At 42.5% G+C, this 21331-nt stretch overlaps 1 protein-coding gene across 1 annotated transcript in view; it reads right to left on the reverse strand.

Moving 5' to 3' along the window:
* Positions 1 to 484: 484 nt before the first annotated feature.
* LDLRAD3 (low density lipoprotein receptor class A domain containing 3) overlaps positions 485 to 21331 on the reverse strand; it is a 117221-nt gene continuing 96374 nt past the window's right edge. The window contains exons 5-6 of the mRNA XM_059819928.1: positions 2427 to 2772; positions 485 to 757 (exon numbers count right to left, since the gene is read on the reverse strand). Of these exons, the coding sequence (XP_059675911.1) occupies positions 496 to 757; positions 2427 to 2772 (608 nt within the window). The 3' untranslated portion in view covers positions 485 to 495. The remainder of the gene's footprint in view (positions 758 to 2426; positions 2773 to 21331) is intronic.

Genomic DNA, 21331 nt, shown 5'->3' on the forward strand with positions numbered 1-21331 from the left:
GGGCACCGGCCCTCCAAGCAGAAAGACTGCTTCTCCTGTGCTTCAGTGACCACAGCTGGCACCGCGCAGCAAGAAGAAACAGCTCACGTGTCGACGGGACGGGAGGCAGTCTGAAAACAAGAGTCCTTCTGGCATAGTTTTTGTGCGCAACATCTGTATATATTATACATGCACATATATACATTCATATACAGTGAACGGTCCAAAATACATCACATCAGTTCTTTGACACGGCACTGATGTTTCTCTTACTAGTCTGGACCGGAACTTGCTCGCAGAAATATTGCGGAGAGCTGATGTGACTCTAGGTTTAGCTCTCACAGCATCTGCCTCTGATGAGCCTAAAAATGCCAAATTCAAATATTAACTTAGTGTGGATTCAAGTCAAGTTGTCATTCAGGCACACATCCCCTGAAACCTATTAGGCACAGCAGATTAACCCATACAGACTTGAAAAAGTAAATGCCTCCCTGCCCATCCCAAATCCTGGAGCAGTTACACTTCTCTTTCAGCAGTGTGGTTGACCAGAGAATCGCTTTGATCTGCTGTCCTCTCGAGAAGAGTTCTGTGGCCATCCATGCTGTCATGGATGTCTCTTGTCCAACTGCCGTCTGTGCCCAGAGGGCTTCCTGCCATGGGGGTGTCTGCGCTCACCACGCTTCCCGTCCGAGATCGGTAAGGAGGAAGATCTGGCTGAGTAGGGGATTCCAATTCAGAACAGTAAGGCGGCGGAGGAAGGTCAAACCAAGGTGGTCTGCTGTAAGACACACAACATAGTAAGAGGTTACTGAGAACAGCGGTACGGAAGAAACTACGTGGTTTGACAATTAGGAAAAAACCAAAACCAAACAGTATTCTTAGCTTTTCCATGATGACACCTATCAGGAGATCTCGAACAGACCTGCCTACATTATTCAGGTCATTCCAAAACATCCTCACCACCACTGGGCACCAAGGTTTCTGGTCAAGGTGCAACATAGCTAATTACATCCTGCTTAACACTCGACACTCCGATTTTCATGGGTGTGCACTTCCAACAAATCTCGGCTTACCCTCAAAGACAGCTGCAAAAGGTAAGAATTATTCCTGTATAACATTTACATAACCTGAGAAAGGGCTTTAAAAGAAATAAGGAGTGGATTTACACCTATAGATAATGATGTGAACACAAGAAAGCTCTGAGGAAACCTCCATTAAGTGACAGAGATTAATGGCTTACGGTCTACAAATAAATAACGCACCGAATTCGCCACATGATAAATCACTTTTGCTGTCATGGTATCACGTGCAGAGCAACTGCTAAGTGGGCATAGACAAGATGAGTACTGGATTCAGGAAAACTGCTTTTTGGTTCTGATAGTAAACAAGTAAAGGGACTGAAGGGTTTAGCAGACTGATAACAGGTCCTGGGAGCAATTGGCTCTGCAATTGCTGATGGGTTGTATCAGCCCAGGTAAGAAGTGATTACAAACTGGACAGCTGCTCATATAGTTGTCCTTACTAATGAAAAGATATCATTATTATGAATGTCAACATTAAGACAAGGGAGCTGCTGCCAAACACAGCAGAGAATAGGAATGTAAATGATTATACTATCATTCTTAGATGCCAGAGTTTGTACTAAAAAAATACCGACTGGGTGACAGCGAGCAATCTGGATCATTAAAGTTCATACCATGCCCTTTTTATGTACAAAGGATGTTAGTCTAGGAGTTTTGTTTGGAAAGACTTTACGGACAGAGGTTAAAAGGAAGGTTAATTATCTACAAATAAACCCAGTGTCATAACTACAAAAACATCATAACCCAAACCACACCCACCCACAAAACTCCAAAGCACTTTCAGCGATTTAAAATGAGAACAGCGCTTTCCATTTCAGACGCCAGTTCTTTCTGCTGTTGGTAAAGTAGCGCAGAGCAGAGGGATGATACAATTTCTTTATGCAAGAATTGAAGACCTCTTACCTTTATATACTTATCACATATGACCAGGGTAGGGTTTTTTTTTTTAATAGTATGACCTACTACCTAGCTGTTTTTTGGCAAAACTCCAAATTCCATTTCCATGTTTCAATTCCAGCCTGGCGCAGGATATCACTACTAGAAAAGTGATACATTTCTTTGCATTCTCCTGCCATCCTCAAAATCGCTACTACCAACAAGACGCGCTAAGCGAGCATGACTTAAGTTTGCCTTAAATCCCTTTACTACCAGTAACAGTAAGGGGACCTGAGGACCATGAATTTTTCATATGCAGGAGGAGCTCAAATTTGCCCGAATTTGGCCCTGTGCATGTGACAGAACTGCAGTGCTGTACTTCTGCCCAAAGCAGTAGTAAGGATAAATGGGAAGCAGAAGCACAGCTTAACAGAGCTGCAACCAGTAGCATCGAACTTCGGTGAGCACAGAATTAGCTCCTGTACATACCTTTGGTCGAGCACGGCCTCTGAATAGGATGGCGGAGAGTCCAGGTCCACTGGCCTGTGGTAGGGCTGGTTGGACACGTACTGGATCCCGTTGTTGACGTTGTAGGTGACGCTGCAGTGGTGCGGGTGATCGAGGACCACCAGCCGGGACAGCAGGACAGGGTGCTGCAGTCGATGCACTGGCAGGGTCATGAGATTGTTGCGTTTCCGTTGGTGATGCAGGACTAAGGCAAGAAAGGCCACCACGAGTACGAAAATGACAGAGCTACCAATGATAGCATAGGTAATACTAGGGTAGTAAAGTAGCTGGTTTTCTGAGGTCACGTAATCTTGGCCGCTGCCTGTCTCTGCAAGACAAAAGGAAAAGGAAGCCTGAGATGTGTTTCAATATAAAACTGCTCTTAACCTATGCTGTGTTTTCCGCTAACGAGCTGTGCGACAAAAGCAAGTTCTCCTTTTCTCTTCGGATTGTGGAAAATTAGCTTATTGAAAGCGTATGCACGCAACTCGGAGATTGGCCGTCTCTCACTCAGTCCATCCTCACCCACACTAAGTGCCAGCAGATAAAATACTAGGGAGAGACAAACTGAGAAAGAGGAAAATACGCACCACAGTAGGAGGCATGTGCACCATCATGGGAGTACAGCCCCCATCCCTACCTATCAGTCGTAACTTTTTGTTTCCAGAGGTGGGACACCCCGTTCCGAGGCATAAGCACAGTACCTCAGCTGTACCCGGCAAAGCACACTAGAATCAGAGATTCGTAAAAGGCCCGATCTTTACTTTTCATGATAATTTGCAGTGCGGTCAAAGTTTACATGGAGTTCATTAAAAAAGGCAGCAACTACATCCTGTGCTCCACAGATCTAACAGTCCAAAAAGTAAGTACAGGAGAAAACACAGATGGCTGCTCAGTAAAGGGTGGTTATTTGGATGTTTGTGATCAGAAGACCTCCTGCTGGAAAAAAATTCAAAAGAAGAAAGGGCATTAGAACAGCAGAAACAGCGATGTCAGCCTGGTAGATACGATACCAGTAAGAGATGTGAAAGTCTAAAAGCAAAGAGTGCAGTGAAAGAAGTGAATGGTAAAACCAAAACGAAATGAAACCCTCAAACCAACCAAAAAAGGCAGGTTAGGATAGAATAAGATGAGGAAAAGCAAAACATGAGCTGGGCTGAGGCCATGAACGATCACACAAGTGAGCTTCAATTTGAGATGGAAATGGTGAAGGGAATGGTTGGAAATAGTAACTGAGTGGCAGGGAGCAGGAGCAGAAGCACGACCCTAAACAGCAGTATTAGAGGGATGATGAGAAGAGCTGAGAAGACCAGATCAGAAGAGGTACTTCAGATAGCATATCATACACGTTTATTTGCAGGAGGCACTGAGGAATCAGCAAAGGTACCGAGAATTGTAAGAGAATTTACAGATGGTTTTGTTCAGAGTCATGATACAGGAGAAGGAATTCCTGTCTGGGCTCTGGGCCCAGAGAAGCAAAAAGGTAATGCAATAATGACTTTGAACAAGTGACAGGACAAGAGGAAATGGCTTCAAGTTGCACCAGGGAGGTTCAGGCTGGATATTAGGAAAAATGTCTTTACTGAGAGAGTGGTGAAGCACTGGAAGAGGCTGCCCAGGGAGGTGGTGGAGTCACCATCCCTGGAGGGGTTCAAGGAACGTGTGGATGTGGCCCTGTGGGACATGGTTTAGTGGGCATGGTGGGGTTGGGTTGGTGGTTGGACTTGATGATCTTACAGGTCTTTTCCAACCGTAATGATTCTGTGATCTTGAACTGCATGCAAATCTTATGAGAGAACATAATAAAAGGCAACAAAATGCAAAGAGGCTCAGAGAAGCACAAGGGCATAAACACACCGATGCGACTCTGCCACACTTGAGGCCAGTGCCAGCACCACAGAACCGTGTTCCCCCGACTCCACTTCAGCCCCCTGTTCACAAGGTCATGCAGTCTTTGAGTACTGTTTTCTTTTTTTTGGGGAGAATTTCTATTTCTGTGCAGGCTGTAACTCCTTATAGCCTCAAAAAGAAAAATACTATTCTGATGCAAGACATTCATCTACCTCAAGGAAAACGACAGGCTGAGTAAAAAACAAACAAAACAAACCCAACCGCTTGACCTCCAAAATCCACACAATTACAAGAGGACTATCCATCCAAATTCCTCATTTCCTACTGCAGAAGGCTGGGACAGTAAATCTTGACATACGATTTTCCTTTCTTTCACCTATCAACTAAAACCGCTTTTTGGTCACTCAGAATCGCAACTGAGCCACTTACACATTTCTCTAGCAGCAACATAACGAAATATATACCGACCGTGTCCGGCATAATAGAAGAATTTTCCGCAAGCACCCATTGTTCTACATCTAGATGCTTTGGGTATTTCTCTCAATATTTGATTTTGGTAGTTAACTTCCATGGTTAAACACCAAACCACATTTTCCAGCATCACTAAAAATAACTTATGCATTAGTTAGGTAAGATAATACAACATAAAATGGCTATTCCTTTAAACATCTCTATTTTAAATCATAGATATTTTAGGAAGAAGGGATGAGATGGGAAAGAAAGACTGTACCAGAACTAAGAGAAGATGATCATCGGTCCTGCTACTGACTACGAAAACGACCACTCTTAAATAAATCTGTTTTACTGATGATGCTGCTGCACCCACAGACCAGAGCTTTGCAGGCCAGCTGCCAGCCACACAGTTTTCTTGATACCTAGTGTCACACCTCAGCAAGGATCCTTACTAAATTTATTTCCCTGTGCAACTGTGCTGGAGAGAAAGCAGAAATCATTGTTACCGGTCAACACGAGGTCTCTGGCTCGCTCAGCAAAGTGAACAAAGCCTGCATGAAGAATGTAAATCAAAGCAGGAGGGAGGAAAGGAATTTACATGCATTAGTAATTTTAATTACAGCTCATCACATATTGCTGTGGCTTCTTTAACACACTCCCTAAATGCACCAGCTGAGAAATGAATTCATATCACATATCACGGACAAGGGCCAGCGTAGCCAGTACAGTGACAAGCAGATCATTTCTATGCAAACATCAACAGGTTTATTTGCAAGGAACAATCCATGGATGAATACCACTGCCTGCAATTCTTCAATGCAAGGAAGGTAAATATATTATGACATCCCAGTAAAATAACACAAGATTTTTATTCAGCTTGGCTCACTGGTTACAGCGCATTGGCATAAGACTGAGAACAGGATGCCTTTGCAGACCTGATGAGACCTCATTAGTTACCATGGGATCATTCTGCAGCAGCACAGTCCCTTCTCTTTATAATCTCAATCTTACTAAAAGGGAAGAAAAACGAGAGAATTGAATTATACGTCAACTTCTTTTCAAAACTTTTAAGGTTATCCATCTGGCCTCCATAAATCCAAACAGATTAACCAGATTGCTGAAGAAAAAACATTTTGTCAAAAGTCAGATGGGATCTGATGACCAGCTTTAGGACAGTCTGAAACAAAACATCTATTTTATCTATTTATCCTTTTCAGACAACAACCACCCATGTATCTCGCAGAGATTTGGGGTAAATTTGCAGTTAACATGCTGTTTTGGAGCTTTGGGATTACTGTGGCTAATGAAACACCATTTGTTTACCAGTAACTCTCTGTTCCTTTTCAGGTTTTTAGAACTGTTGCTTGTATTCCCATTTAGTTCACTGTATCTCTGAGAACATGAGCAACCTCAGGGCGTGCCTACACCAGGGACTACAGGTCTGTGTGAGATCTCTGAACCATAAGTATAGCCGTGCCAGTGCTATTTTGAACAGTGCCGTCTGGCGCAGCCTTTGAACTGGCTGACACAGCAATATTGCTTCTGGGATCTGAATTAGCATCTCTGTCAGTTCAGCTAGGTCCAGCCTGTGTGTCTCTAACACGGAGTTGCGCTGAGGAGTACGGATACATCCTGTGAAGAGGGAAGAATCTGGTTTATCTGTCAAGGGCTCTTTCTTGTCCCCTGGGCAGTGCTGAGTACTTTGCGTGGAGACTCTTTCTCACCGTGCGAAGAATCCAGCTCCCTAACCATGCGTAGTCTTCGTACCTTTACAGGAACGGACACAGAGTTCACCGTATCTCTGAGACGGAGTTCTGCCTAGGAAGATTCAGCCGTCATCGAAACAAAGTCTTCTTCCACCACCACCACAACCTTATTCTTGCCTAATAGGTGGGCCAAGAAGACACAATCTTAAGGTCCCTCAGTAAAACACACTCACAAGTGAAGTCCAGTGGTATTTCACTTCTGCTGTGGTGTAGTTTAAACCAAGAATGACCAACCTGCGTCTAACCTCCCTTTGCTAGCAAGGTCAGTAAATCCAAACCTGCAGAAGATGAAAGTAACGTCACCTGAGCCTATCAGCGCTGCTTGGCTTGTAGCCCTGCGCAGCACGCTTTCCATTCAAGGAAAAGAACTGAACTGCCCCTAAGGGTCTTCCAAAATAATGCTCTGGCAAGAAAACTGCTCGACGGCACAGCTAAAACAAAACTAGCAGGACTATGAGACAGTTTTGCATACAAGAGACTTTTACATCAAGTTTTGTCTTCGTCTGACTATACATCTGATCATGTTGAAATGAGTAACTTCTTGGGAATTCCTTGGTACCACTCACCATACCCCAGGTGAGTATCCAGGGGTGCGGAAGGGAATGAGGGGTAGGTACCTGGCTGCGAATGCCCGATGAGCCTCTACCCATTCTGCGCACATTGTAACAGGCAGAAGGTGAGAGATAAGAACACCTGAAGACACGCTGGACATGCATGACTACTTTAGAAAGAAAAAGCCACGACTCTTTAGTTCTGCTCCAGTAACTTTCAGCAAATGTTTACACATCACAGAAGTCATTGAACTGAATTTCTTGATAATTCAGTCATCTTCTCCCAGATGAAGCAGGTATTATCCAGGCAGGTTTAAGAAGTACTGTCTGCTCTGCTCTTAAATCACTGGAGGGGTTCAAAAAACGTATAGACATGGCACTGCAGGTCATGGTTTAGTGGGCATGGTGGTGTTGGGTTGATGGTTGGACTTGATGATCTTACAGGTCTTTTTCAACCTTAATGACTCTGTGAAATGCAAATTCACAAAAAAGGTGAGTGGGCAAGCTAATTTAGCTTAAATTCATGGAGTATTTATTCTTTCGTTCTTTTTTTTTTTCCCCCTTAAAAAGATCTGTTTTCTAATCACGCCACATATAAACAGTTTATCAATGTCACTTACGCCTATTAAACCTTATTGTCTGGGAAATGCTGAATTCGCAGATTAGAGATTTTTGGAGTGTAAAAAGCTTTGTGAATAATTTAGGAAAAGACTTATAAAGGAAACATAACGGGTTGTGCTCAGAAGGCTATCTTGTTGACTGGGAACAAATTTGCTGTCTCAAAGTTTTTAAAAAGATCTGAGAGTAACTGCATTAAGTCTGCCAGACACAGGGATGAGGGGCTATTATTTTATCTTTCGCAATCCTCTGCTCAAGCCTGGCTTTTCACAGTTCATCAGAGAAAAAGCTTTTGAAATACATAATCTGAACAGACATCTGTAGCCTTAATGAGCACGAGTCACGGTTCATCTCCAACAAAGACGCTACTGTAACAACACATTTAAATTCCAACTGGTTCAAGAGCAGAGCTGCAGCTTGGAAGGTTAAAGGCGACAAAAATCAAATACAGACAGGCAGAGCCTCTGCACATTATTTACTTTTTGTGCTAGGAGTTCCTAGGGCATCCAGCTAAGTCTCCAAAAGCTCTTAAATTTGTCATCCTTGACGATTTTTATGTCCCAGTAAAACAAGTCTTACATAGATTTTGTGCACTGGACTTTCAGAATACTCTTTATTCTAGTGATGTCCTTCCTAAGCCAGTTATCTTTGTTCCCTACTGCCCTTCTCCAACCTACAAACAAGATCTAGCCCAGAGAGCACAGCACCTTGACTTCACAGCGTTTCACGCTCAGTTACCATTAGTTCCCCTCCCCAAGCAGCTTCATATTTCCCTTAGACACCCAAGCCAAGGATTTGTTTTCAACTGCATTCAAAGCGTGTCCCTGCCCTGCTTTGGCTTTCTCCGTTTCAGGCACAGAAGACAGATTTGTTAATAGAGGTATTACACATACCGAACAGACCTTATCAATGGGAAATGGCCACAGTAATACAATATGATTACCTCTTTGCTTACCAGGTACTTGGTAAATGGATAAGATCTCTGGGAAAGCAGCAGGATGAAACCCCGAGCTCCTTCCAGGGACGTCTACAACAGCGATGGCTTCACATCCAGACAACACTGATATGCATAGATGTCCTGGCTTGAAATGGCACTGGGTTATTCTGTGTTTCACCCTGTGCTAATCACAAGCGTCCCCAATACCCACGGAGCAGAACCTCAGCAGCCAGTGCAGCCCTCCAGCTAAGACGTTGGAGTAGAGGGTGGCTCTATCCCCAGCTCTTGAAGTTGCCCGTCAGGTCATTTTCTCAACCTCTGCCTGGCTCCCTGCCCTGCCATCCCCACCTGAAAACTAGATAATGATGTTCTTGGGCTCTCAGGACGTTCTCCCAAGCTCTTCTGTACTGACAAGAACTACATTTTCCCCAAAAGCATGTTTCAAATATTACTCAGAAGTCTAAATACCACTGGGTGCTCTGTCTTTGCCTATTCACTCAGATGACCAAAAAGACGTTCATGACGTTGCCTGCATAAACAGAGTAGGACATCTCGATACAGAGAACTTGTTATCCATCCATGTAATTTTTTTTAATCATTATTGAAGGTCTAGTAATGAAATAGGATTTCTCTGTATAATGTACTGTACGGGCTCTGAGCAAGACGATGGCCATTGTTCCAAAGAATTTAAAGCTAAGCCTAAGACTTGGAACTATATAGAGTTATAAGTCTATACAACTAGCCAGCAAGACACAGATAAACCTCAAGACAGTATTAGTCAGCAGAATTAGCAGCAGTCTCAGCAGTAATCATTGAGTGCATCAGAATGAGCGTGTTATCCGTGCCTTCCTCCCCAGACTTAAACCCCTCATCCTGACCACGCGTTACAAGAGCGGTGCTTTCCAGCCTCTGCAGCTGCTGAAAGAGCAGCTGAGTCATCAGACTGAAGATCAAGAGCCTCACCTCTCACATGTCCTCCTTTTTACCTTCTGCGGGGTAGGATAATTATTTCATGCACTTCACACAGCGCAGTTTAAACGTTAAAGAAAAAAGAAAAAGAGGAAAGCAGCAAACTGAGCAAATAAGTAGGGAACTAAGAAATACTTAGGAGTAGCCATGGCAACTGAAGTTCTAAAATTAACTTGGCAGCAATGTAAAAACCTGCAAAGCCAAAATCTGCCATCAAGCATGGAAACAAAAGGTCCAGGCTTGGCAGCTGGATGGAGGCCAAGGAGGAAATTAAAGTGTTACTCAAATGCAATTCAGGATCTCTCCGACATTGATCTAAGCAGCACCTCCTGGACATGTGATAGCCCAAAAGGCTAGTGGTGTAATCTGATTAATTCACAGCCAGTACGGAAACTATTCCCAAAAGCTGGGGCAGAACATAAAAAGGATGAACTTTCTCCTAGTGAAGTCCTCTTCTCTAAGTAGAGGGGTTGAGTTACTTCTGTTTGTCTCCTCTTCCTCCGCTGAAAATGGAAGGTCACCATCAAGGAGACTGCCCAGAAGTTAGTCACTATACACTTCTCATAACATTTTATGACAGGAAGATGCCACTCAGCAAGAGTCTGATGCACTGAAAGCTCTAGGGGCTTCCGCTACCATCGTCCTCCTCCCAGTTGCTAAATTAAACCTGTTCCGCAGAATGAAAATCTCAAATAGCAGCACCACCACCAAAAGGCTCTTTGGTGGACCAAGCTTATAAAATAAAGCAAGAACGTGCTTCAAAAGAAAGAGAAACTGTACTGTCTTCATAGCACAAATGTGCTCTTGGTGGTCTTGCCAAGACCTATGGCAACCAGCAGCATCCCAGGCTCCAGCCCCGGCGCAAGCACTGTGCCTACGTTGCAGATAACAGCCATTGATCTTGTACCACAGCCTCTCCCTCCCCCTAACCTCCCAAGAGATATTCCAGTCTCACCTTGTTCAAGGCACAAATGGTATTCCCCAACTGCAGGAAAAGTCCAGATTTTGAGTCTCTGGTTGCTGTGTAATCCATTGTGTACAATTAATGAGTAGCATTGTGTAGTCTCGAAAGTTAAAACAAAAGAATGTTTTAATGGAGAAGTTAACAGAACCATGAAATGCAACCAGCAAGACCCAATCTGACTCTCAGTTAGTTTCCAACATCAGCTTTACCTTCACTTCTTTAACTAATAGCATAACAAGTATATTTTCTACCAAATACCCTTGGGAACACGGGCAAATTTATGTGCGAGTGCACTGTTCTGTCTTCTGCAAAGGTTAATTGGAATAACAGAGCTCTGAGGTAGGTAAGAGCCTGGACGTTGTATCAGCTCCCTGCTCCCTGCCAGCGCAGACGCATGCTCTACCTTGATTAATTTTGAAAGGTCTTAAGCAGTTTCAAGTCAAAAGTATGAAGGAAAATAGATTTGTCAAAGGCCATGGGTGACTTTGCCTTTCCTATTCCAGTCTGACCCTGAGAGTTTAGAATCCAAGTTTCCATCACATGCTCCACTAACATTCCTTGGCATCATTTGAATATCTAGGAGGAAAAAACCCACAACTCAAACCAAAAATTAAACTAATTAAAATGAAAATCAGTGGATGAAATGCTTGTGTTTTTATCATCCATCAACCCTGAAACTAAATTACACCATGTTGCAAAACTGTTAGCAATTTATTTTGGGTGATCTATGTGCCCGCAAAAATGCGCGTTATTTCAATAGAATGCCTGGAAAAAGCTGAACGTGGGATGCTGTACAGGACAGCCAAATGAATCGCATTTTTACAGCGTTTATTCTGCAGAATTTGTAAGAAGAGACACACACCGTTCAGCTAGAATGTGCACATTAACTTCTTCCTAGATGCCGCATTAGTGGTACGGGCAGCTGGTGCATAAGAAGGATAATAAGGCTTGGAGAGATGCGGTGCAGGGTTTACGGAGCATGCCGAGTCAGCTATGCTTGGCAAGAAATACTGCTTAAGTGTGATTTAGATACACTGTAAAGTAAGTTTTTAATCAGCTTTTAAATTTAGTCTTTATTCAAGGACTGTAATTTTAATGGCTCTGCTTTTTGAAAAAGTTAGTTCAAAGTCCATGCCCTACTATTATCAATCCTGTTTTTTTCTAGAAGTGTGAAGAGGGAGAGGTGTTGTCAGGTACACAGTCCTCACAGCTTCGCTCATTCAACAGCGCATCCTAACGATGTAAAAAACCATTAACAGGTTGTGATCTTGAGTGAAAAACCGAATCAAAACAGAAAGCAGAGACAGACAAGACCTGCTAGGTCACCTAATGCCTTTCCTAGGGTCAACATTTCACATCGCCCATTCACTCCTACCCGACGCCCCTTCACTGACTGCTTCCAGGGTGCAACAGAGGAAACGGGCGGCAAATCCGCTCCAGCAAGAGCCGGGCAGGCTGCCCCGTCTGCCTTGGGGAAGCAAAAGGAGACCGGAGAGGAAAGCAAGACCACAACGACTGAGTGGATTTGGGTAGACGCACGGTTCAAACCAAGATGGAGCTCAGTGCTTGGTCCCACTGGAGAAAGCACCTGCGTGAAGTTACATCGTGAGATGCTTTGCTTCTTAAAGTTATCCTGACTTTGCTTGACATAGAAACTAATGTTTCCTTCCAGCTACAAGCTCTGTAAATGCCATGTAAACAGCAAGAAAGTCTTGCCAAACAGTGGTCTCCGTAGCTTCGCTATGTTCAGGTTACACCTTCAGGAAGGTCTTAACAAACATCATACTTGGTTGCAAATCAAACTCTAAATCTTTCCTTTAATATTATATATAAAGCAGAAGAAATAAAGCATAGAACACAACAGCAAAGATGACAACAATCGGTTGTGAAAGGAGCTGTTGCACAGCCCTGTTTGGCCTTCCTGATGATAAGACACAGACTAGCTAATGCCAGAGAAAGGGAGGGGAAAGAAAAAAGCAAAAAAGAGAAGCTAGCAAAGGAAAAAAAAAAAGAAAAAAGGAAAAAAAGAGAAGCAAGTGAAGCAAAGAGGAAAAAAGAAGGAAAAAAGCTGCATTTGAAAGCTGGTGTACACAAATGGGAAACCAATGAGCATCTGGAAGGCATTAACCCCAGGAAGAAGATAAACTTGCACTTTGCATCCTCTGCTAAATATCTCGATCAGAAAATATGAGACTGAAAATAGGGAGTGGGAACCACTCAAAGGCTGCGGCTGCCAGCAGTTCATTACAAAATGGAAAGCTTTTCAGGGGGCCCCAAAGGGCTCTGCCCTGAATCTGGTACTGTTCAATAACTACCTGAATGACAAAAAAGAGAGAATACACTTATTCAGCTTGCTGTTAGGCAACACAAGCACCCTGCTAGACAAGATTAAAATTCAAAATTATCAGAAAATAGCAGAGATGGTCAGGATCACATGTAGTCAGGTGTCAGCAGAGAACAGGGTGTTAATTGGCAGTGAAAAATGCAACCCCAACAGTACCCAGCCCTAGCAAGGTGTCCGCTGGAGTATTTCACAGAATAACACAGAATCACAGAATCATTAAGGTTGGAAAAGACCTGTAAGATCATCAAGTCCAACCACCAACCCAACACCACCATGCCCACTAAACCATGTCCCGCAGTGCCACGTCCACACATTCCTTGAACCCCTCCAGGGATGGTGACTCCACCACCTCCCTGGGCAGCTTATTCCAGTGTCTCACCACTGGACATCACTCTTAAAAAACAAAGACGAATCAGAGCTTCGTGGAGAACATGAATTATCAGATGTCTCTACCAAGAACGGCTGTAAGAATCAGGGTTGTTTAGGCTGAAGAAAACATTGCAAGGAAGCTTTTAATATTTTTAAATACAGAAGTTTGAAATGAAAGAGAAATCAAAACAACACCTGCTTCGACTAACAATATAACTCAGTGCTTTCAAAACCTGCAGGAAAGTGTCCCAAATGACAAACATGAGAGCACGGCTTTATTTCATACATCTAATTGATTAGAGCTGCTACCTTTGTGAGTGAATGGTAGTTGCAATACATGACTCCATGCCTTTAGATTTCCAGTTACCCTGATGGTTTTATCGTAGGGACTATCATTCCTTTATATCCTCAGGAGACCTTCCCAAAGTTTTTCTGCAGAATATCAAAAATCCTACACATTTTACGTAATTACAAGTCAGGCTGAATCCGAATCACTTACCGCCAAAGGCAAAGCACCACAACAACTTACTATCAACTTCCTAAGCCACGGGTGTAGCTCCGGTGTTGGACACAGCGTGCTAAGTGGCAAGGATGATGAAGCACTGGAATAGATCGCCTCAAGGTAACAACAGTCTAGGCGCCTCTTTGGAAGTACCCTGAGACCTCTGACAGTCCTGCATGTATATGCTGGCCTATAGTCCAAAAAAACCCCCACCAAACCCAAAACCTCCACCCCTGCCAATCAAATAACCCAAAACACCCCATAAACCCCAAATTTGGGTTGTTTCTCGAAGTGAGCTGACAAACCTGCATTAGTTTCACCAAGCCTGTCTTCAGATAAACAGAAAAAAAGACTTAAACCACCCTCTAACAACGAGGACGGACCTCCTCTTTTAAAGATTTTTATCATCTCGCTTGTTGCATGATCCCGTCCTACGGCCAAGTTCAGTAGAAGTTCATACTTCATTGACAAATCTATAAATTCTACAAGCCTTAGAAGCTAACCATGCATTCGTAAAGGAAAAAGGACCTCATCTCCTCCTTTAATGTGTAGAGGAAACTTGGATAGCTTTCCTCTGTGGAGGGACTCAGAATAACATTTCAGAAAGTAAATCAAGATATTATAGTACCTGGGACTTTATCCAGAACCGCCATTCCTCTTTTTGAAATATGCATTATAAAAATTTTGGTCTCACTTCAGCAAGTTTTCATATAAATAAATTAAGCAAGAAATACCTTTAATTACAGAAGGAAGAAAATTGCTGCACTTGATGAAAGGTTGTTTATTCAGCACTGACAAAACGTAGCCTAATGAATGTGAGAGCGCCAGATTTTATTCTCGCTGAAGATGTAGTCTTGCTTTTTGTTTCCACAGAGATTGTGGAAACATTTATTTTCCCTTTGACCCTGGCTGACTGACTGAACTAGTCATACTGAATTGTGCAATTCTTGATATGAAAAGCATGTGTACAATGCAAGAAAGAAAAATGTATTTTACAATTTGTATTAAGAGTCAAGAATCGTAATTATTATTCACTATATCAAGATAATTACTGTATGCAAGGACAAAGGAAGAGATTTTTGGTAGCATACTTATAGTTCACATTCTGCATGGAAAGACTGGAGGCAAACAATAATGATTAGTACTACTCAGCGTAGTTTCAAAGGCACTGAATTAGCTAATGTGTCACATGAAAATGAACCTTTATTGACAGAATCTTGGTCTAACGCATAGCAGTGTAAAGAAGGTTAATAGAAAACTGGCTTATCAGAAGCAAAGGATATTAAACGTATTGTTGCATGATTCTACAAAACCCCAATGAAACCACGTCTGAACGCTGGCATCCTTATTTTGGCCAGCTTATTTGAAGACAGACAGAATTAGGTTGGTGAGAGTATAGCAGGAGAAACAAAGATGATGAATGGGGAAACAGGGCTTAAATATGAAGAGAGAAAAAAGTAGGATTTATTTAGTCTTGAGAAAAGATGATTAAGAGGAGACATGATTGAAGTATTTATAATAGCCATGGGTTATAAAAATTAAGCTCAGTGACTCATTTTTAGATTGTTGGGCAGACCAGAACTAAAGGCGACAGGGGAAAAAGGGAATAGATGCAGGACAAATTTAATGACACACTTCACAGAAACAAGAGAAAATAGGTGAAATGATGTTTTGTGACTATATTTAAAGAAAAGCTGGGTGACCGTATAGAGTATGTGCTGGGGAATAACCACATCATGTGGGAAAAGCTTCTAGGGGACATCTTTTGTAATAGCTGAGACATGTTTCCATACATACACACACACACGAGCATCTGCAGCAATTTCAAAAATCATTCCTAAACCAAAAAAGGTTAAAAGTTTACCTAATTTCAAACAGGAAGAAACAAAAACATTTACTACTACTCCTTTATAATACAGATGCAAATAACTAACTATACTATTTCTTTTATAGTACTCTTCCTTTGAGTATTTACAGACAAATCACAGAAATGTTACAGTAATCCAACAAGATGGGTAAACATATTCCTTACCTAAAAAGCAACGCTTAAATTAATAAAATGATTCACCTAAAGTTGCAGAGCTACACGCTGTCAGCCAGGATCAGAAACGGGAGTTCTCGGCTTCCATCAGCCATACCCTGCTCTCCACACACATACTTTAATGGATTATTTACTTTTTCTTTGCTATCATAACAGAGGTAGCTTTATTGCTTTAGTCTTAAGGTGTGCTTAATTATCCTTGAGCAACTCAGTAACGTCCTCCCCAGTACTCTGTGTCCATACAGTGGACCATACTCCAGCATATGGTCCGTGGCCATCTACAGTGTCCATACATTCAAGAAGGAGATTGATTTAATGTGCCTACATATCAGCTTAAAAACTTGACTAAACACAAATTAGGAAAGAAAAGTAAAAAAAAAGAACAAAATCACACTGCATTCTAGACTAAGTGGAACACATCAAATATCTAGAAAATACTGAATAAAAACCGCAAACAAATCACAAACACACACTCGCTCCTCACGACTCCTTGCTCCCATTATAAACCATTTTTCTGTAATTTTTCAGCTAATTTCTGTTTCTACAGATAAGGACCCCATTAAAAAGACCTCTGGAAGCTAAGGGTCTGACTCTGGTCTTAACATCGCTGTGTAGAGCAGTCACTCTTGCCTCGTGCTGTTGAAGATCAGGATGGTTCTTCCACCTCATGCTCATCTGTGCAACTCTACATCTTGCTCTTTGAACATTTTAAATACACAAACAATAAAAGGTGCAATTTGCTTTCATCCAGATTTTGCCAGGATTTTCAAGAGCTGGAGAATTGGAACGTGATGGATACCTACAATTACCTGAAAGGGGGTTGTGGTGAGGTGGGTGTTGGTCTCTTCTCCCAAGTGACTAGTGATAGAACGAGAGGAAATGGCTTCAAGTTGTGCCAGGGGAGGTTCAGGCTGGATATTAGGAAAAATTTCTTTCTTGAGAGAGTGGTGAGACACTGGAATAAGCAGCCCAGGGAGGTGGTGGAGTCACCATCACCGGAGGTGTTCAAGGAATGTGTGGACGAGGCATTGTGGGACATGGTTTAATGGGAATGGTGGTGTTGCGTTGATGGTTGGACGTGATGATCTTACAGGTCTCTTCCAACCTTAGTGATTCTGTGACTCCTGAAGCGACAGATGACCTGGGAGACCGCTACATAGGAAAAACAGATCCTAAAAAGTCATTTTCACACTCTGAGGTGTAACTACCCTGCCTCGGGAGTTTCACAGCAGTTTTGAAGGGATTAAAACAAAGAACAGCCTCCATAACTAAGCCAGCTGAAAGTTTAATTAAATACAATTGCTCGCTGTGCTTCCCTTCCCCAAACAGCCTCATGCATATTCATCACTGTAATTACAGCAGTAAAAAACTCCACAACTAATTATGCCACGCTTCTCATCTTCTATATGGCTGGATTTTTTTACATAATTACTACTGAAATTAATTGCAAGTTAGTTAATTTTGCACTTTGTCCTTTCAAGCTTAATTGAAAATTAAAATTTTTCAAACCAAGTCATTCTTGTAAGCATGGTGCTTTTACCTCAGACGGTGCCATACACCAAAATGTTCTTTTAATTGCTTTTAGTAATGTAGCGTAAAGTACTAGTAATGTAGCACGGAGGAGTACTGTAAATTTTATCATTTAAAATAAGAGAGTGTTGCCCTAATACATATTTACTCTACGCTTGTTAGTTGTACACTCTTCAAAGAATATTCAACCACTCGGCATCTCACGCAGTACATTAGCACGTCATCCCCTGAGACACAGGCTACTCCATCAGTGCCACACGTAGCTTAGATCAAGCTCAAACCTGAGATTTTCTTTGACTGTGGTTCAAACACCGTGCCTAATATTTCAAGGGCGACTAGTGATTATTTCAGATGTCCAGTTCTACAACGGATTTTGAAAAAAGTAACAAACATTTATTCCCTTGAGAGGTGAGGGAAGAGGAGGAACCAAATCCGAAAGCCAAGTTTTGACTTGGCCTAGAAAAATAATTGCCTGAAAAATTTTGACTTAGCCTAGAAAAACAATTGCCCAGGAGTACATGATGTGCATGGCAACCTTTTAAATCAACAGGTCAAAGTCTTTCAAAGGTATAAGCAAGCATTTAATAGGGTCTCCTCATTTGCTAGGGTACTCCACTCCAATTGTACAGGTGGTGTTCTACTGATTTGGGATGTGCCTTTTATGAAGGACACTGTACAATGTAATATCTTGCTGTCTACCAAAAAAGCATCTGAATTCCACGCTGTGACAGCAGACGCAAGATGCAGAAGCCCTGGATGGGGACCCCAGCAGTTTCCAGAATGCAACTGGTCCACACCGCATAGCCCCATGTAAATCAATCCACTATTAAGGTTATTTTCATTTAAACCCATGTCCTTAATACCTTATAATAATGGCAATATTAGCTTTTTGGCCCATTAAAATAATTCATTACCGTTTAAACCAAACCAACAACAACAAAGTCAACTCATCTGTATTTCAAACACCTTTTCTAGCTTAACTCCGAAGCTTCAACCTTGCTGGATTTAATCAAATCCAAGTTTTTTCATCTGTCAAGAAATCTTGCAAATGTCTAATCAGCTAGTAGATTTTCAGGATAAGAGAACTTTGCAAACAGAATACTTGTTCCTTACTCCTCCAGAGTCTCTATAAGCCACCTACCTAACTCAATGGTAAATTTTCTCTTATAATCTTTCAAGGCTTCACTACAAGAACCAGAGAGAGTGAGCTGCAACAACGCAAGGTGGACAGCTGATAGGCTGACTCCTTCAGAAAGCAAGTTCTTCTCAAAAGCGTGGCTTTTACTTAGCAACTGCCCCATGAGGAAGACATCACTACATAAAGGGAATAAACCGAGTTTATCAATTCTGCAAAAATTCCTGTTGCTCCAACAGGGCAAAAGATCTGTCCACAGAAAATCTGTCACAAAGATCCACAGCACAGGCTATCCTACCAGGAAGGAAATCGTTACTGCTAACTTTTCTTCCAGTTATCTAGAGTGAAGACTGGTGTCCTCAGAAAGCAAAAGGCTGAAGAGGAACAGCTCAGATCACAGAACCATTAAGGTTGGAAAAGACCTGTAAGATCATCAAGTCCAACCATCAACCCAACACCACCATGCCCACTAAACCATGTCCTGCAGTGCCACGTCCACACGTTCCTTGAACACCTCCAGGGACGGTGACTCCACCACCTCCCTGGGCAGCCTCTTCCAATGCTTCACCACTCTCTCAGGAAAGACATTGTTCCTAATATCCAGCCTAAACCTCCCCTGGTGCAACTTGAGGCCATTTCCTCTTGTCCTATCACTAGTTACATGGGAGAAGAGACCAACACCCACCTCACCACAACCCCCTTTCAGGTAGTTGTAGAGAGCGATGAGGTCTCCCCTCAGCCTCCTCTTCTCCAGACTGAACAACCCCAGCTCCCTCAGCCGCTCCTCATCAGACTTGGGCTCCAGACCCCTCACCAGCTCCGTCGCCCTTCTCTGGACACGCTCCAGCACCTCAATGTCCTTCTTGGAGTGAGGGGCCCAAAACTGAACACAGCATTCGAGGGGCGGCCTCACCAGCGCCGAGTACAGGTACGTATGTGCTACAGATACAGATATGGTACGACGTCAATAAACAAGAGCTTCCAAAAGTCTGGTAAGAGCAACTACATCTGGAATATGTCCAGAATGTTTCAAAATCTCGTTGCAACAAAAATCAGATCCCACACACTTAGTCCCATCACCTGCGGTGGAAACTGCTTTATTAGAGCACGTGACAATAGCGCTAAAGGCTTGAGTGATACAAAGATGTATGACAGGGCTCAGGGTTAAAGTTGTCTTGGACAACATGTACAGTAAGAGACAGAAAGGGACTTTCATCAAGTCCGGAGGAGGTGTACATCTTAATCACCGGAGCAGCTATTATAAGGAAGGTGGCAACGTGGTAGCCAAGAGGAATTCCTCATTTCAAAACTCCTGAGTAAAGAGCCAATAGTGAGTTCCGAGGCTGGATGGGGAGTAATTAAAAAGGTAATTAAGAAGAAAAAGCATTGAAAGTCAAGAGCCCAAGAATGCCAAAAAAGCACTTGCGGTTAAGTGTCATAAAGACCTACGATTCAGTAAAGCAAATGAGTGCAGTGTTTGTTCTGTCTCCGTAGTCTAAGAGCTGTTGAACCTGTGAGCCACGTGTGTATGATTAATTAGGAGGTTCTGAACAAACCAGACTGGTACACTGCCAGAAAGCAATGATTTCTGTTTTACAGATAATTTGCAATTCAACGGGGAAAAATCCCTGCTTGTTTACCACCTCCAGTTTAAAAAGTGAAGCAAAACATAAATTCAGTTGCATACTTTCACAGACTGACTAGAGTTAAATACTTCTCATCACACAAAATTGCAAAGCTCTTTGCAAAGAAGTCTAAAATTTTCTTAACCGAAGAAATTTTTTTTCTTCATTCTGCTAATGGCTAGCAATAGTATTACAGAGATGTATATGCAAAAATGCAATGAATGGTTTGATGTGAAATTCTTCAAGTTTTTATGTACTCTGCATCTTTCACCTGATGGAAGTCTTCTGTGCTTTTATTCAAAACTTGGAAAACACCTGCTAGGAACATTCCAGGCTAGCGCATCGTTCCTAAGGATTTCTCCATGCATACTTACATACTACACTAAGAAACATTTTTAAAACCTAAAAAGAAAAAAAACTAAGAAAAAACAGATTATGACAGTCTTGCAAATGTTGACTGTCATTTATCTCAACTACCCCATCATAACGCTTCCGCTTTAATTAAATATCAAATCGGTCAAGTAGGCATGCAGATTTAATTACCGCTGCGGTTTAAAATGAGCTTGTTTCCCCTTGAAACCAGTGAAGGTTAGCAGGATGACCTCAGTCTAATGGAAAATCCTCAGTCTGGCAAGAGGCTGGACACAGGAATTTGTCCCCTATGGCATAGTTTAACTACCATTCTCAGTAACACAATGCTCACAAAGTAGTACCAGTTTAACAGGTTTAATCCAAACATACCTGAGGTCTATGGCAGCTCCACATTTGATGGAAACAAATGAACTGGACCGTTATAGGGAAATGGCCTATTCAGCCTTAACTCTGTCAGCTCACAAGAGGGGTCCTGCTGTCAGAAGTCCCTAAACATCTTCAGGTTTGATCGATATTTTTCTCCTCTGACTCATCATTCTCACCGACTGTTTCACCCAGCCACCTTGGTACAGGAGCCAGGGGTCAGGTCACTTCAAGTGAAATGGTCAGAGCTCTCGCAGGGGACAATGGGTGGTATGGGAAAGGGGAAAGAAAAGAGGAAACCTAGGAAACAACTTTGAGCTAGGAGTGAGAGTGGAGGTGGCTGAGGGACAGAAGAGTCTTGTAGGCCACGCAGCATCAGAACAAAGTGCTTCCCATCAAACACTGAGAATGAGGATTGTCACCTCAAGCAGAGTCTCCGCAGAGCTTCCTGTTCACATCAAGGGTTTGGAAGAGACCAAGAACACACCCAACATGAT

Source organism: Gavia stellata, chromosome 7 (assembly GCF_030936135.1).
Source record: "Gavia stellata isolate bGavSte3 chromosome 7, bGavSte3.hap2, whole genome shotgun sequence".
Classification (NCBI taxonomy): Eukaryota; Metazoa; Chordata; class Aves; order Gaviiformes; family Gaviidae; genus Gavia; species Gavia stellata.